Source organism: Phoca vitulina, unplaced genomic scaffold (genome assembly GCF_004348235.1).
Source record: "Phoca vitulina isolate PV1807 unplaced genomic scaffold, GSC_HSeal_1.0 scaffold1, whole genome shotgun sequence".
In the NCBI taxonomy this organism is placed as follows: Eukaryota; Metazoa; Chordata; class Mammalia; order Carnivora; family Phocidae; genus Phoca; species Phoca vitulina.
The window spans coordinates 26701738-26720836 of NW_022589704.1; the positions used below are offsets into that span (position 1 = coordinate 26701738).

Below are 19099 nucleotides of genomic sequence, written 5' to 3' on the forward strand. Positions count from 1 at the left end.
TTTTTTTTTTTTTTTTTTTTTTAAAGATTTTATTTATTTATTTGAGACAGAATGAGAGAGAGAGAGAGAGCACATGAGAGGGGGGAGGGTCAGAGGGAGAAGCAGGCTCCCCGCCGAGCAGGGAGCCCGATGCGGGACTCGATCCAGGGACTCCAGGATCATGACCTGAGCCGAAGGCAGTCGCTTAACCAACTGAGCCACCCAGGCGCCCCGAAGATCTCTATTCTTCTTCATGGTAATAGGTCACTCTTCCAAAAAAACAAAAAACAAAACCCCCAAAAAACAACAAAAAAAAAACCCCAAAAACTATTAGGTTAGAAATGGTACACATATGGGTAATATATTCATTTGTAAATTTTCAACATTGATGGCTTGACTGATGAAATTGGAGTTGGAAGCTAAGTTGTTTATAACCAGTGAGCTTTGAGAATTTACCATTATCATTAGCAAATGGAGCAACAGGAAGAGAACCTCAGGAAATCCCACTCTTGTACAGTTGGCATAGGACCAATCTGACACTGACTTTGATCTGATAATGTGGTGACAGTTTTGACCATGGCATCTTCCTAAATGCTAATTAGTCTGAAATATGAGGATCTGCTGATAGATGAGAGTGCAGAGTGGTGCCCCTAAATCTGTATGCCTTTCCCAGCTTGTAAATGCAGGGAGTTCAATTCCGGTAGGTACCCATTGTCCATTAGCCTGTCCCTGAGCACCTTTTGAGGGTCTGCTGATGTCTTTGACTTGAAAAGAAGCTGAATTAGACCCCTTTACCTCTCCACCTGAGATTTGCTTTCACTTTGATTAGCAATTTGGTTTTGGCTGTGTGCATTTCTTTGGAAGGCCAGTGGTAAATGACATGACCATCTATGATTATTACTGCTTCTCTTGTAGGATTTTGACTTGGGAGAAACATGGGGAAGATTTTTTAATTTTGGACTCTCGATGCTTATTTATCTCTATAGCCCAAAAGAAAGGTCTGTTAAGTCTTCACAGCCTTAGACCTTATGGTATTTTTCTCATATGATACCTAGACATTTATATCGACACCCAACTACCTGGCTAGGGGCCCCTTGAAATTATATGGTGTTATTAGATTACATTTTGAAGATATATCCATTCATTCTTCTCCTGAAGCTTTAGGATGTGCACACTGTTATTTAACTTGTGTTTATAGGAGACATGTACTTGTCCCTCCCTCAAAATATGCATTATTGCAGGAAGTGTTATTCTTCCAACATTTCACCTAGCCATATGGGTCTCTCGTCTTAGCTGTGATGGGATTAAGGTGATTCATAAAACATACTTATCTTGGTTAGAGGCTGGAGGATGTTGAGTTTCAAACTGATGAGATCAACTTTCTTGGGGTCTTTTCCATTTTTTTGATAGCCTCTAACAGAAATGACCTTTGCAAGCTTTCTTTTATGATTATATGTTGGACAGAGTTATGAACCTGTTAAAATTTTTACTGAACTCTATTTTGAGGGAGAGAAAAAAAATGTAATATTGACCCAAAATATATTCAGAAAAGGAAGCTTGAGAAGTCTGTTTTTGTTGAAATCCTACTAGAAATTTTTATGTAACTGTTAGAGAAGCCCATTTGAATTCACAGATCTATGCCTTTGGCTCTGAAGAATTCTGGCATCTACCAGGAGCAGTAATCGTGAAGGACTATAATCTTCATCAAGCTCCATATGTCCTAAAGTTGGGCTTCCATGTGTTGAACTGTTTCCTTTATTTTCTCCTTAGATATTCCACATTCCAAAGTAACTTTGTGAAAAGCTTGCCATTGTCAAAGATCATTAACACTTTTTTATGAATTTAGTTATCTGATTCAGTTCTTATAAAAGAAAGATCTAGATTTAGAAATAGGTGGGAGTCCATGACAATAGTCTTTTATGACCAATAAATCTTACATAGACTACTTCCTTAACTATGTCACATTTTCCTGTACATCAAGAGTCCAGTTGAATTTGGCTAATGGAATACTTACTGTCTAAATTAAAGAATCTAATATTTTCTTTTGCATTTTAGAAGAAAATAGGCAGTATGGCCAAATACTTCAGTCCGACTGTTGACACAGCAGGACAGAGTCAACTAAGTGTTTGTAAGCTTGAGTTATAGACAGCAGAATTGTGAAGATATGCAGTGTGAGACCGTGTCCCTGCCGCCTCAGGAATGACAGAGAAGCTAATGCCAAGGAAGCGGTTCTGAAATTCGTACTGGAGATTGTTGGGGAACATCTACAAAAAGATGTGACACTGATTGACCTGAAAGCTGGACCTGGGCACTCGGAGGCTTCTCATTTCCTCCCCTGCTTGCCTTTCCTGCTCCCAGAGGCTCCTCCAAGGACAGAGCCTTGAGATAATGATGTGGTGTTGAGAACACAAACACCGTATGCATGACTAAACCCAGTTAAGGCTTCTTTATAAACTTTTAAGATTTGGTGGGCGGGTGTGAGGATCCATCTTGCTGCTACCCAAGAGAAGCCTCATATGTAAGTTCCCTTTACTTATTAAAACTGCCACCTACTCACCTGGAGTGGCCTACCTCTTTCTTCGGTTTCTCCCTGTCTTCTGAGTACAGGGGCCAGTTTCAGATTACACCAGGGAAGCTCCCAAGAGGGTTGTGAACCAGTAGAGATTCTGTATATGTATTATCTAACTCCTTGACTTGCTTTATGAACACTCTTTGTCAAAGTGAAGCCTGACTTCTAGACATATTTCCAGTGCATTTATCCATTTTGAAACTTATCCTACCTACCTTTATTTTCAACTAATAAATTCTTCTTAATAATCTTTTCTTGGTCAGAAATCTTTTTGGGCTTGATTGTTCTTATACTTTGTTTCTGATAACGTTTGAGACAGTAATTAATGGGAATAACCTATTACATGGTTTAATTAAGATATCAAGCACACCAAAGGCTTCCTCTTGTCCATCTATAATTCAATGGTATATATTGTGTCAAAATATTCTCAAGAAAATGACAAATTTGACAGTTGTCCATTATTTACATATGCATGGAGGTAGAAGTTAGCAAAAATATATAATAATGATACTCAGAAAAAATGACTTATGTTAGATTTACACTTTAAAGAGGAAAAAATCCCCAACAGGTATGAATGTAAATTGTACTTTAGATCACTAGTCCTATAGAAAAACAAGAGGCCAATGGTTAAATAAGTTGGGACAAGCACTGCGTCAAGAGATGGGTCAATTAAGCACTGCATTCTGCTGAGGATTCATAATGCTTATTGACCTACTATAGGATCTGAGAAATTTAGCAGATAAATACTTTCATCAGCTTTGCTTAAACACAATCCTTCTTTCACATATGAAGACAAAATACTTCCATGAAAAATCTTTGGAAATGCTGCTTTCAATCCATGTAATTATGTATGAATACATGGCCCAAGGTATTTTATAGACCATATATTTCAAAAGAGCTCCAATAAGCATGTTGAGTACATAGTGATAAGTGCATCTTATATACCTTTTAATTTTGAACGTGTCCTATGATATGTGGCCTCCTTGTGATAATTGAGTTTACTTGCTCAAATGAAGATGCCTTAAAGTTTCTAACTTAAGTTTCTATTAATAAAACCATGAGTTTTCAGGATTTTGAGACGTTTTTCCAATTAGGTATTTCACAACAAAAATTTTGCTTGTTGATTTCTTGAGCAATTTAATATTTCCCAAACTACCAAGAAGTATTTATTTACCTGGCCTGTGGCGGATGTTCTTCAGAGAGCCACATTTGGATGTCACATGGCTTAGGTCTATCTTCTTGGTAACAATCTGTACCTGTATGAACCATATAAAATACACTTAAAATGGTCGAGACATGGGCAAGCCCCCAAGCTCATACATAAAATCCAGAAACATACCCAAACTAACAATATACAACAACACAGAAACCCAAACTGAAGTACATACACACACATAGGAAAACATAACCTCCCAGTGTACTCCCACATTTGGTTGGAAAGAAGGACCAAAATGAAAGAAAATCCTAGAATAGAAGATTTTATTAGTAGAAAACAGATCATGCCACAAGAGGATAGAAACACCTGGATTAATAAGGCAAGCTTCCACTCAGAGAACAAAGCCACACCATGTTAAACCTTTCCATAAGCAAAGAGCCAAGTTAAGAGATGAATTATTTTTTTAAAAATGATTTTTACATAAAAGTGACCAACATTGCTCATAGTTACAAGAGGACCAACATTGCTTTAAGATATAAGAAGAAGAAAGATCAAAGCTTTTCTAAAATATTATTGTCATGTCTTGGCGAAATGGAATTTTTCTTTTCCACCAAATTATAAAATGGTAGTAACATTTTTTTCTTGTGTTTTATTGAAGTTATCTCCTCTCCCCATGTTAGAAACAGTGTTTTTCCAATTGTGGTGCACTGTCCATTGGCATCAGAAATACAAGGGTATTACTGAATTGGAAATGGGGCCACAGAATCTGCATATTTGAACAAGTGATTCTTCTCTAGAGGAAAGTTTAAGACTATTGTTTTGGAGGTTGGAAGCTCCCCTATTTACTTTAAGATTGTTAGTTATCTCAATTTATCCTTTGCCACCTAGCCTTTTAGGCCAGCAGGGCCTGCAGGAGAGGATAGGGGTCACCCTTTGACACCCTCCAGGTATTTCCCAGGACTGAGACTGCTTTTGTGAGAGTACCACACGGTTTGCACTTACAGTCAGGACACAGGGAGGAGCACCACCGTGTCAATGTAAATACTGATCCTGAGGCTTAGCTCAGCACTCTTAAGGAGCCTAGCAAACCTTGCTATGGACTTCCTACGATAGTGACATTTTCATGCTCAGTGGAACTACTTTGAGCAACAGGTGACAGTTCCTGGTAGAAGGCACTGGCTTGTCTCCCCTTTCACTGCTTGACTCCATCTCTGCCCAGCTGAGGAGCAAGGAGCCAAGAGTTATTAAACAGGCGAGAATTCTGGACTTGACACTCTGTAAACTGAGTCACAGATGGCCAGAATCTGAAGTTTAGGTGACAAGGATCCATAGAATAGAGAATCAGCATGGGTCACCTTTATTATTCTTATTTTGTGAAGAACCATGCTTCCTTTACCTTGAGTTTGCCTGTTTCAGCTCTGCCTCAACTCTGAGAAACATGGATTCATCTTTCCCTTCCTCTCAAAAGATACTATTTCCACTCAATTCAAGACACAGAAAAAAAAAATCCCATCAAGACAAAGTTTATACTGGGACTTGAATCCTTTCACTTTGAATGACAGATGAACTGTGCTTCACTAGTTTTGCATTATTCCAAATGATATCTTAACTCTCATGAAGAGTGATGCACAGAAGACTGACATTACACACTTTGGGTACTTTCAAGTGTATCAGTCTTTTCCTCAAGAGTAATTGAAATGGAGCTATAAAAGTGTGTGCCCAGCTGACGTTTGTAGGGGAGTAGAGACAGCATGAGGAGATACCTTGAAGCCAAAGGCCAGCAAACAAAATTGGCAAGTGAGGTGGGTTTGCCATCCCCCTGAAAGACATGATGCAGCCCAGTAAGGTTTTATTCCTCAACTGAAAGCAAGAAATTTGCTGATAAATCTTTCAGGGAAGGATGGGAAGCCCACCAGCAAAAATGCGAGGGTGACAAGCTCCCAGACCAGGGGACATGTGGAGCAGCCACAAGAAGGGGGGGTGCATTGGGAGAGAGGCAGTTAAAGAGCCAGGGGGCTGGCTCTGCAGATGGCTCCACGCAATCAAGGAGAGCTTTCTAATAGAAGCTTCTACTTACATTTCCGCCCCCAGCAGAATGCTTGATGTTATCCTTGGAACCACATCGGGACTGAACCTTGCTAAAATCGATCTTCTTGTTTAAAATCCTAACCTAGAAGGAATTGGAGGTAACTTCACTGTGCATCTTTCTTTCAGTATGCTGGGCATAGGGAGCCAGAATGGGTTGGTGCCAAGGAGGCTCCAAAATTCCTTCCACCTACATAATCATTTAAGAGAAAAAAACTAACACTGGAATTGAAGAACAGATCTATCATTTAATATGAGCCCTAGTCCCCTGAATCCCCAAGGGCCAAATGCTCAAGAGCTTTAGATATCTAAGTTATAAGCAGGTGTAACCTGGAAACAATTAGAAGAAAAGAAAAATAAAAGTTGGATTATCTGTGACTGGGAGGCTTCCAATATTGTGGGTAAAACTGGGACTCAGTTTCCACTCTATAAAAGGTCCAATAGTGTAGTTCAGTATAGTTCTTGCCCTACTCCCGTTCAATCCTACAGTGTCAGCCATCACAATTATAAATCACCTGGTACACTTGATTGTATTATTGGTCCACCTGGCACAGGTGAGGTTCATGACTGGATGGGCTGAATGCCACAGATGAGGGTTCTCATTCATCCAGCAGAACCCTTGCTTTCCCAAGAGGGTCAACAAGGGGGCTCAGGGCCTCCTCTGCTGAAAGGGCTTCACTATTGCCTTGCAGATTTGGCTCAGTGGTCTTCTGAAAGTCTTCTCGCTGACAGCTGCTCATAAATAGCCATAACCCTTGGATGGTTGGTGCAGAAGCATTCTTTCCATTATTTTAGAGGGGGGCAAATCAAGGGCCACTAGTTAACTGACTTATAGTAGGTCATGTAGAAGTAGTCCAGGCCTCGGCTAGGTCCAAAAGATTTGAGGTTAGGTGTTTTATTTCTATTTTCAGAAAGTTCAGTATTCATCTTGAAGACAATAGCAAATCTAAATCTGGACAGATATTATTCTGGTGTAATGTAATGTGCAAAGTAATAGCTCTTGTAACGATTTCTATGTGTCTTAAATTTTGCATGTTTTGGAGAGCACATGAGCAATGTAAGCATGGAAAGAAAGGTTTATTTTTGTTGTTTGTTTGTTTGATTTTACTTTGGCTACTTCTACTCCTCTCCCCATGTCCCCTTAATAGCTAAAGAGAAATTATGTTTTCAATGCTTTAGGGGAAAGTTTGTCCTCTTATTTTTTTTTTTAAGATTTTATTTATTTATTTGACAGAGAGAGACACAGCAAGAGAGAGAACAGAAGCAGGGGGAGTGGGAGAGGAAGAAGCAGGCCTCCCGCCGAGCAGGGAGCCCAATGCGGGGTTCGATCCCAGGACCTTGGATCATGACCTGAGCTGAAGGCAGACGCTTAACGACTGAGCCACGCAGGCGCCCCAAGTTTGTCCTCTTATAAAAAATGCTAAATAAATACATCCTAGATATACAGCCATCTCCAAGAGTGGTATCACATCTTTTGGTGTTTGCAAAAAAGAGTAAAAACTTCAAGATGACGTTGACTCCTGACTATTTTTAACCAGACAAAGCTTAAATCGCAGTGCCTGTCTGACACTGACAAGAGAGCTTGTCCCTTACAGGGAAATGTCATTGACAGCTCTCATTGGCAGCCCAAGGGAAGGGCTTCTTGTCAAAATCTGAAGTCAGAAAACATGATGATTGGGTCACTCTTTAGGGCATGATAAAAATCCCAATTTAAAAAGAAGGGGGGAATATCACAGAGTCTGTATCTAACAATAAATGTAGTGGCAGGCTAAGAATTTCACAGAAAATGTAGATGCCAATAACTTTAAGTCAACAAGGGCCATTACATTTCAAGCCTCATAGATAAATTATTTTTAGAAAGCAAATAATTTTATTATTTCAAATAATAATACTTTTAATTATCCTCCATGAGTCTCTATTTTGGCAATGAAATAGAATTCATCTAAGCCATTTTTCCTAATCCTTGGGGACATATAGGGTCTCATATTTCATTTGCAAATTTTAATTTAGAGATCATTAGAGTACAAATCAAGTGACTCATTACCCAGTGATCAAAAGCTAAATGTTAAATCTGATTCACTTGTTGCAAAAATGGAAATTCCAAATTCAGTTGCATGAATCTGTTTGACTCTAACATTTAATCAACTGGCAATTTTTATGATTTTTAAAACAAATGATTCAAACCCCAAGGGGGCACATTGCCAGCATTACTTAGAGACAATTTAAATTTTAAAATCCTAAAACTTAAAGGCTGCCTTCTGTTGATTTTCCCCAGGTTTTCTAAAGAATCATGGATTTTCTAGTGAAACAATTAGCTGGCCTTTTACGATGGGAGACTTTCAATGTCTGTTCAATTCATAATGTGAAGCAGACCTTTGACATGGATTAATGGCATGTTCTTTACATATTTCCATATTTGCAATAGCTTCAGAGTATATTGCTTTTGTTTCAAATAAGGTAGAGGATGACATTCACCATTTTGCTTGATGGCCAAATAGACAGAAATGGAAATCACTTTGGGCACTGGATGCTTGATGCTCAGTAAGATTTATGCTCTAGCCTGATAACTTGCACCTAAGCACCCACCTAGTCCATGTGATGCACATTTATGCTTTAACAAAATTACAAAATACTTCATGCCAAAGATCTCTGGGATCATTTACCAATAGTTAACACTTTAGAGAATTAATTCTACAAATACCAGCAGTCCTCAGAAACCACTGCATAAGATAGAAAAATAGATGGCTGCTGTGAAGGATAAAACTTTATTCCAGATTATTATCATTATTTTTTGAAGTCAGAGAGTCAAGTTTTAACTTGACTTTTTGGGGGAAGGAATTTCCATTGAGCTTTTGTTTTCCTGTATGTCAAGGGAAAATTATTTTAACATCTCAGAGATGGTCTAGAAAAAAAATATAACAAACCTTTATTTGATGAACTAATTTTCTATATTCACGATATGGAGGAAAAAATATTTGAATAATCATTATCCAAGGTTAACTCTAAACTACATTCTACCCTTGTCAATGTCTTTCAATCAAAATTTTTAGTTGCACTATTAATGTAAAATGGGGTGATTTGAAAGTGTGTGACAATCTTTCTTTCTGTATACTTCACAATGGAAGGAAAAAATGTATTATTTCAATCAAGTGAATCATCTTTCTAAAGCTCTGCCTTGTTCAAAATTCTCCCAAAGTCTCTATTTCCTATTAAACACATCAAAACTTCTTGGGTAGGCAACCGGGGTTCTCAGAAATTCTGATTTTTGAGCCCTCTTCTCAAAACTTTACATTTTGGCCAGACTTTACATTCCATACTTTAAGGCCCTTGTTTACATTTTCAAGTTTGTTCCCATGCTTTCTTTATGTTATTATCTCTTGCTAGAACGCCCTCATTCCAAGTTGAGTCTGGAACTCATCATTCTTCAAGGATCAACCCAATCAGTTCCTCCCATGGGAGGTTGGCAAAAAAGGATTTCAGTTTCACGGACAAAGGTTGGTGACTTGCTTGCATTCATAGTTGGCTTTTCGTTCACATAAGAGTCATATAAGCTTAAAGAGTTAAAAAGAATAGGTTAATGTAATTGAATAATTAATCAGAATTATTTTATTTTACTTTTTACTAATTCTATCTTCCTCCACCATGCAAGGGAAGTACAGTGTAGTGACTTTCTGGGTATTTCTGGTGTGACTCTAGTTGGTTTTATAATGACGGTTCAGTTGAAATGATAGGCCACTACACTCTCTGCATGTAAGTTTAAATGCACCTTTAGAAAAATACACTTCTACTTTCCCGAAGCAAGGTTACTCTAAGAAAGGACAGGAAGACAAATGTAGGATATGTCTACAGGCAAGAACAAATCTCTCTTCCTAGAGATTAGTTGGAAATATGAAAAATGTAAAATGAAAGAAAATGCAATCCTAATTTATAACTTTTAGTAAAACAATTTATAAACCAGAGGCATTAATCACAGTGTCCACTTGCATTTCTTAAGCAATGGGATTTTGATTTTTTTTTTTTTGGATTTGACACTCTCTGATGCTGCTTTCTTTATCAAAAGACCCACAGGTCAGCTCAAGAGAGCAAGATATGGAGAGTAACTGGGGGTCCAGAAGTTGGGATTCTGTTCTTGGCTCTCCTACAAGACAGTGCTAGGCTCTACAGGCATCCTCTAGGTCTGAACCTCAATTGCTCTATCATTTCTTTCTTCTTCATCCAATGTTGTTTTAGAAAGAATGCTTTTGTTTTCTTTTGAAAGGGAAGTAGTAGCCAGTAACCCTTCAACTTTATCAGAGATTAAGTTTTTCCTTTGGCTTTACATCATTTTTCAGGAGTGCTTAAAATGAAGCCTTTTTTTTTTTTTTAAGGTTTTTTTTTTTTTAATTATGTTATGTTAGTCACCGTACAGTACATCATTAGTTTTTGATGTAGTGTTCCATGATTCAAAATGAAGCCTTTCTTTGTCCTTGCATTATAAAAACACTTCTCTCTCTCTCCCAAAAGTATTTCCCATTCCATAGCATTCAGTTTTAATGAAAACTATTTATCTATCCTATATAGAGTCCTGAGATATCATATATTAAAACAAAAAAATATATGACCACAACAGATATTTCTGAAGAATGAAAGTTCTTTGGAATAGATGATGTTTTTCAAAGATTCATCTGTTAGCAGCCCTGTGCTCAGATTAAAATGCATACGAGGGGCGCCTGGGTGGCTCAGTTGGTTAAGCAACTGCCTTCAGCTCAGGTCATGATCTCAGGGTCCTGGGATCGAGCTCCGCATTGGGCTCCCTGCTCGGCGGAAGCCTGCTTCTCGCTTTCCCGCTCCCCCTGCTTGTGTTCCCTCTCTGGCTGTCTCTCTCTGTCAAATAAATAAATAAAATCTTTAAAAAAAAATGCATACGAACTTTATAGTCTATTCCAAATTTTAAATAACCCTGCCTATACTGACCAATAACTTCTTCAAAAATCAATGGATCAAATACAAGCAATAAATATATTGGAGTACACATTTAAATAGAAATAACAGTTCATGTCAAAACATACAATTCCACAGAGCTGTGAAGGAAAGGGATGAGTTGGAGGGTCCATGAAGGGGTCCGACAAATTTTCAGGCAGGCTATACCACACAGAAAAGAGAACCACATTCAAAACCTAAATCCTGCTGAAAATTTTGTAAAGAACTGTTTGGTGGAACAGACAATGAGTTTAGACATTGGCCTCATTGTTAAACATTGGCATTACATTTTTTTTCTTCAGTTTAAATTTCTAAGAAATTTTAAAGAATAGAGGGCCAAGCATAAAGGCAGTAACTTTTAAAGAGTTTGTTCAGTTGTTTGAAAACAACCTGAGATTCAAGACTGTTCCTATGTTCTTGCTTGGCTTGTAAATGAACAGCAAACAAACAAAAAAAAGGACTCTATAGGTCTCAACTTTGTAAACCCAAAGAGGTAATTCTTTTTCATAGTTTTTTAATAATTAATGTTTATAAAGCCTAGCTCCAAAACTTTTCATTACCCTGCAAAAGATACTTGAATTATAATTCTAAACATTCTGTTGCATAAAGGCAGGGTCCGTGATATCAAGGAGCTTTCATTTTGAGATAATGTTGACCTTCTCCCTCTCTCTCTCTCTCTCTCTCTCTCACACACACAATCTTGTCAATATACCATAATGCATTTCAGTGAACAGTTTTCCTTCATGTTGGGTTGACAGTATTTTAAAGCTCATGGGATATTTTATTACTTTTCTTATTTAGCACTTATTTGTAGCTCAATGAGATGGAAAGAAATGGCTTGGAAAGAACTTAAAAATTACACAAGGGCAAGGCACTAGGGGAAGATGAGAAATGAAAAAAAAAAAAAGCCATTTCTTTTCTGCGTAGATGGTAGAGACCATGTCTTATTGTCTCATTCCCCTTTTGTCATATAGTACCCAGCAGGGGCTTAGTAAATGTTTCACAACATGATGCCCATGTGAATGAGAAATAAATCTAAATACATTTCAATTCTCTTTTAGTTTATAATATTTATAATTTTATAAATTTACTTCTATGTTACTAGTACTCAAGACCCTTCATAGTGGTGGCCATCATAATTTTATATAATGAGGAAAAAAAACCCTGTTTCAGTATAATTTATTACTTGCCTCCAGCATTAATTCCATTTTGTCCTTGAATATAAAACTCAAAGCAACTTATTCAAATTAGATGTGAAAGGCCTAAAAAAGTCTCAAGATAATGCCTAAAACTTTATAAGAAAATATAAAAAAGATTCTTCTCTATATTTCACTCTTTTCATTCCCTCCTCCCTCTCTCTCATAGTGCTCCCTCTTCCCTAATTACATTCCTCTTACTTTGGAAGCACTGAGTTTTTACTCAAGTTCAGCTTGCCCTTTGTGGTAAAAATAATTAAGGAATCTATTAGAATAACTAAACGAATATTTTTAATGAGCTCTAATGCAAAAATACTACCATACTCTAAGTAGAACCATGAATTTGAGAGCTTAAAGTGGCCTCAAGTTCTGCTTAAATGAGATATTGCTACATTATGATGGTGCTAATACATTAAATTAGTTGGTGCTACAAAAAGAAGTGTATTTTGTTGTTTCCATTCTTATACAAGTATGAAACTTAAGGACCAGAGACGTCAGTATCTAAGGTCACATAATAGAAAAGCTGGGCTAGGAACTCAGCTCTTATATCCTGGTCCAATATTCTTTTAGCCAAATTTCACTGTGGTCCAAACATGGGAAGTTTCTTTGGGTCATAACGGTAATGGCACTAAGCATTCCCACTCATTCAACAAATCACTAGAAAGAATGAATCTCTCCATGCATATGGTGTACCACCACATTCATTCAACTTTCATTCAACAAATATTTATTGAGCACCTACTATATATTGGACCCTGAGGACAGGATCAACCTCATCCTTGATTTCATGAAGCTTATAGTCTAGTAGATGAGACAAGATAGACATTAAATAATTAGTTATACAATGGGATACTTAATTACAAGTGTGGTGAAAAGCACTGTCTACATCATGGAGAGCATTTCAGATCGAGAAAAGAACAGATGCAGGGAGACCAGTTAAAGAACTTAATGACTATTGCAGTGACATGGACAAGAGATAATGGATCCTGTGCTAGGGTGGTGCAGAGCAGACTAAGAGAAATGGGTGGCTTTAAGAGCTATTCTGGACACAAAACCACTAGCACTTCATGATGGCCAGGATATGGGATGAGGAGAGAGAGTTGAAAAGATGACTCTTAGGTTTGTGACTTGGCAAAGTTCTATTATTTGAATAGGTGTAATGATATTTTAAAAGAATCATTTAACTTGAACTTTCCACTCTCAAATATCTATGTGGCATCATCCACATTGATGTTCCTAAAACATGCCAGGCCTGCTTCCACCCCAGGGCTTCTGCATGTGCAGTTTTCTCTGCCTGAAATACTCTCCCCCAGTTATCTACGTGGCTCAGTCCTTCAGTTCCTTAAAATATTCAAATTATCACCTTCTCGGGGCTTTCCTAGTCATTCTATCAAGAAATGTCATCTCCTCTCCACATATTTTAAATCTCTTCCTTGATTTGTTGTTCTCCTTCTCATTTTGTTACATATTTTTTCTTATATAATATTTTCTGACTTGTTTTTCTTCCTAGAATGTAAATTCTAGGAAGGTAGGAATTTCAAAAATTTTTGTCTGTTTTGTTCATTGTTACATTCTCAGTATCTAGAACACAGCATGGAACATAATGGGTATTCAATAAGTACTTGTTGAATAAATGATGAGTAAAATGAATGTACAACTTTGACTTTCTGGAATTACTGAGGAATTACAAGACAGCTCACCATTTATTTTAAAGATGCCAAGGTAGATTTTAAAATTAATATTTCATTATTTGTCCTTGATACTATCTATAGGAATTTGAAAATGTCTATACTCTATTTCTAAACATTGATTTTTAGAATTATTTTAAAAAATAATCTGTCAGTTGTAGGAGAATAAAAAATATGATAAGAAATACAACATAACTTTCCAAATTTAATGGTCTCAACTTTTCAATAGTGTATTACTCTAACACATTATTTACATTAAATTATTTCACATAAATATTATAAAAGATCAAAACCCTTAATTTCAATCCTGATGTGATAGAACCTTGGTGTGGGAGGGAGTGTTAAATAGTGTTGCCATTCTCATGTTGTGCAACCAAAGTTGAAGCAAACAAAACAATAACTAAGGTGCATTAAATTGCATACTGTGTAGACAAGTGATTCTTCATTAAATACAAAATTCTAGAACTTGAATTTATAGTTCAGCCTTTAAAGAATGCTATTAGCAGCCCATATGCAAGATGTGGGTACTATAATGACTTCTGTTTCTTACTCTGTGAAAACATGGAAGTTGGACTATAAGGAGCTGAGTATCTCTGACATCCAATGTTCCTTAAATCAATGGATCGATACAGAAGTGAGGGATAGAAGATAGATTACTTTATTTCTAGAATGTGAGTATATACTTCATAGGTCCTAGTCTAATGGATTTATCCAAATCAATTTTTTTAAAAAGATGCTGGGGCAACACTGACTGGGAAGGTAATAGATTGACAAATTCTATAAGATTCTTTATATAAAAGAGAAGTACCGTTCTCTTCTTGAACAGGAGTGACTTGCTTGAAGATGCCACCATCCTTTTTAGTCCACCTGACCTCAAATGACTGCTCCATTAATGAAGGAGAAGCATATAATTTACAAGGCGATCAATCAAATCCACAGACATGGCCTTGCAGAGATCATGATCTACCTAATAATCATCCTATCCAACAACTATGAATGGAAAGAGCCTTTGTGAAACTACCTCACCAGTAACTTTCAACTATGACAAGGGTACAAAAATTGTGATTTGTATACTGATCTTCATAAGGCTGATGGAGAAAAAAGAAGAAACTTGTTAAAGCATGTAAAAGTATTACACATAAATCAAAGCACCTATAAAAAAGCTGATGCATTGATAGAAAAGGTAAGAAGTATCATTCACTGAGTTCCTGCCTAATTTTTTTATGCCACGCATTTAGAGAAATTGTTTATTTTCCTATTTTTGTTTAAATCAAGCAGCTGTGTTCTTAAAAAGCTAACACTACTTATTCTAAAATTTAGATTGAGATTTAATGAAGAATAGGGAGCTAACTATATTGAAATAGTTTTAAATTAATACACTTACTAAGACAGTCTTACCCAAGCCTTGAGTTAAATTAACCAAGGTCACTATCTACAGTGAATCTAAGATTGTGTTATGTTCTTTCCAGTAGAATGAATTTGTGTTTCAGCTGAAAAGATTAACTTTATTGCTTTCTGTAAAGCTCCTTATGTTTTCAGCTCTTTTATCTATTCCATTATGCATTGATTTGCCTCACTGAACTGAGACACAAAGTTAAGGCTCTCTTCCAATACAAAATCGGACCTTCAATAGAAGTGATGATCACTGTGAGCAAACAACCTATACATACAGAAGAGCAATAAATGCTCAAACTGAGGGAAATAATAAGGCTTCCCAACTTGGAAAGTTGTTGAACTTCCAAGACAGATATATTTTTTATTACATATTTCCCCTCCCAATTCTTAATGATTGCACAAGCAGCAATAACATAGCTTTTAAAATTAAATCATTTACATACAATCTAACCACTCCAGATTTTATAACAATAGAGCCTGTGTAGAAGAATTAAGGTTACATCTATAAATTTGCTCCCTTATTTATTAATAAGAATTGTGTGACTATTTTTCTCGGTATCTACAGACTGCATATCTCTATTACAAAACTTGCCTCCTACAAAAAGTACTGCTATTGTCCTGTCCTCTTCATTGATTCTGAGTTGACCACTGTCCATTCCAACATCCTAGGATTATCCAATTTATAATTAGGAATGACATGCCAGTAGCTTCAATTTTCCCAACAGAGTGAGTTATGGATCCTCAGAGAACAACGGTCTTTAGCATATCATCTTGATAATTTCTAAGAAGCTTTAACATAAAAATTTTGTCAAAACCTGCAGTTTAACATGTACAGAAAAAGAATCTCTCCTCATTCCTTGTGTTTGAGGCTTTTAAGGGGATAATGTTAAAGTGTTAAGTGATATATTTTTCCTACAAAGACAGTTCAACTGCAGTGCACCTCAATTTCCCAATTCATTTCCCCCTCCAATTTAAATGGATTATCCCATCTGTCACAAAATAGAAGGCAAATATCTTCCTTCCATCTGTTTCTTATGTTGGTGAGGAAATACCTCCTGGTTCTCCAACAAAAGTCACTTCATAACTCCACTGTTGTGGATTTTTTCCAAGTCATCTCCAGCTGAGCTAGGATAATTTTGCAGCAGGTTTAACACTCGCCTTATGAAAGAAGAGATGTTCTTCAAGTGACACTGTGAATTTAAGGCTGTTTCTGTTCAGTAATTTTTGTGTCATGTGTCTTTACTAGTCATTAATTACCACAATCTCTAAGGAAGTTTTAGTTGAGTTCAAAAGAGTAAGGTATCTTTATGTCAGTTTTATGAATTACCAAGTATAGCAGAAGTCAACTGAAATTACATATAAAATATTCACAGATACGGTACAAGAAGCAGAAAGAAAAAGAAGTATTCCTATTTTTTGGCTTGGTTTAACCTTAGTGATTCTGGCAAAGCTGAGGCTAAAACCATTCTTCATGCCTCTCTAACTTGAGGAGTCATTGGAATAAGATGATATATTGTAGAATTTTCATGTCAAATTATATCCATAATTATTCCATCTTAGTGCAATTTTCTTTTTAGTTTCAAGAAAATATCTTAAGAGATAAATTATATTCCCTTGTGATTCTAAGAAGAAACATATTCTTTTCAGTATCAATATTTTCTGGAATATAAGCCAGTAAACCCCACATTTAAATATGGAAAATACTGCATACAAGGACATTTATAGAAAGAGGACTGATTTTAAATATACATAATAGTTGCACCATTTTAAGAGGTATCTCACCAAAAGCTAAAATGATAAACTTTCAAACTGGCACTAAATTGATTTTATTTAACTTAGTCTATTATTTATGTATAAATATAAAACAATAGAGCATTTGGATATTTCCAAAAGGCCCCAAATATTTCGTTCTCTTGGATGTGCAAAACTCTGAGGAATGCAAGAATAGTATGAGATTTATGAAATTACAGGATCAAATTTGGCAGAATTCATGTTTCGTTTTGTTTTGCTTAAAAAGATTTCGTGTAGCTCATATTTTAATAACATCTTTTTATGAAAAAGCATTTGTCTATGACTTTATTATTATCGAATGTTATAGTCATTCCACAAAGGGCATATGGAGCACCACCCCGCCTTCTGCTTCCCCCAATTCCTTTGGTGGATTTTTTGTAACTCCTTGGGCTTTCTTGAACAGAATCACAATGAGACAGCAAGCAAGTTTGCTGCTAAGGGAAGAAGCAACGCTGAATTTTTGTTTCAGCAGTGAGTAGGAGTCCTTGATAGCTCCACATTTTGGCAAGATCTTTCTTCTAACCCTGCCTGAAAATACAATTTCTTTGGCATGAAAGAGGGACACCAAAAATCAGTGGCAGAAAATACAAGACAGACAAGAAAGAGTGGCAGAAAAGAACACTGATGTTGAAAGAAAGTCTTTTGGGAACGTCGAGAGGGCATCACAAGTTTGTTAATGTACAAAGGAAATGATTACCTTCTTTCTTCTTTCTCTCAAGGATGGGTGTTTTATCTCTTTAGTGACAAGAAAAGCCAAACTATTCCATAGGCAGATCAAAATCACAAAGGAAATACTAAATGATATTTGTATTATCTCCTTCCAGCCTAATTGCTTCATCTAAACACAGTGTAAAAGCAAGGTTGAGGTCAAGGCAAAACTCAAAGGCCCCTGGTTGGCAAAAAAAATGTGAATGTACTGGAGCTGAAGTTAAGAGTTAATAGGTAGAGCTTTACTAATAACCCTCTTCAATACAATTAATCTTAAAGAGAAGTTCTAATCCAATACTCTCATTCACTGGAACTATACAGAACTATCTATTATCAACATGAATGTCCACCCTTTGCAGTTTTTAAGCATGAGCAGCCAGAGAAGAAATGTGGTGAACCATGCTGATTTGGGAGTGAACATGGGGAAATGGTAGAAGATGTCATAGGAAATCATTGAAGAAGGAAGGAGATAAAAGCGAAATCACTAAAAGATCATCAAATGAGGTCACAGTCAGGATCTAAACTAGAACACTCAAATTCATATCAGAAATGTAATTTTAATCTCTTATGCTAAAATCCACAGGGCAATAGATACATTCGGAAAAGATGGGCTAGGCAATCAATGGAAAGATTCTCCTGTATGGTGAAATCAATTTTTACCCGGTAATAACCAGAAGGAAAGGACATGTGATTTTCATTATATTTTATAAGCCAGCTTTCTCGGATGAGGTCCAAACTCTTGACAATGAATCATAACCAGTAACTTTTTAACACCTCCATCCCCCTTCACTGTAAGAACTGTTCGTTTATAGTATAAGGAGGGCATTCTAATCATTAGTGGGATTTTATTTCTGGCAGCAAGTATGTTGTTCATGTGATTCTTACCTGCCCCCCTTTAGGCTGGTATTTGATGTTGTCTGTCGATCCGATTTTGGATTTGACATTCTTCAGGTCTGGCAGTGGTTGGTTAATAAGCCGAAGTTGCTTGGGAGTAGCGGGAGATTTTGGAGGCGTACGTATGATGGCAACTTTCTTCTCGCTGGGCACCAAGATGGCCGATTTGGGGGTTCCTGGCGTGTGAGGGGTCCTGGGGTAGCTCGGGGTTCCAGGAGTGCCTGGGGTGCGTGAGGAATAGCTTGGTGGGGTGCCAGGAGTGATGGCAGTTGATCCAGGGGTAGTGGGTGTGGAAGTGCCACTCTTCCCTGCTCTGCGAATTGGCTCTGACCCTATATAAACGAACAAAACCAAACCAAACCAAAACCACAGCATCAGAAAATTCTCGAGACATCCTCTTTCCTCAGGTTGTTAGAACTCATAACACATGAACTTTCTAAAGAGTCTGGAATATTTGTGGATTACAACAATGCTCAAAAAGGCGAAAGTTCCTTTTTTTAGGCTTACAAGCTGGTGACATTTTTTTGAACATGCATTGCTATTAGTGCAAAGAAAGAACTTGGGTTTTCTTGATCTATTCTTCTTACTTCTCATTATGAAGGCGTCAGAAGTTTTTTATACTTGTGGGGTCATTAAGGCATGCGGATCTGCTGTAAGTTGGTAGAAGAGTCTGCGCTTC

At 36.8% G+C, this 19099-nt stretch overlaps 1 protein-coding gene across 20 annotated transcripts in view; it reads right to left on the bottom strand.

The window, feature by feature from the left end:
• MAP2 (microtubule associated protein 2) overlaps positions 1 to 19099 on the bottom strand; it is a 280028-nt gene that overhangs the window by 4915 nt on the left and 256014 nt on the right. For 19 of the 20 annotated variants that reach the window (XM_032403335.1, XM_032403344.1, XM_032403425.1 and 16 more), the window contains 2 exons: positions 18412 to 18752; positions 3723 to 3804 (listed from right to left, as the gene is read on the bottom strand). In XM_032403335.1, the coding sequence (XP_032259226.1) occupies positions 3723 to 3804; positions 18412 to 18752 (423 nt within the window). Of the gene's footprint in view, positions 1 to 3722; positions 3805 to 5781; positions 5875 to 18411; positions 18753 to 19099 lie in introns of all 20 variants that reach the window. The other variant, XM_032403426.1, reaches the window with a different exon arrangement.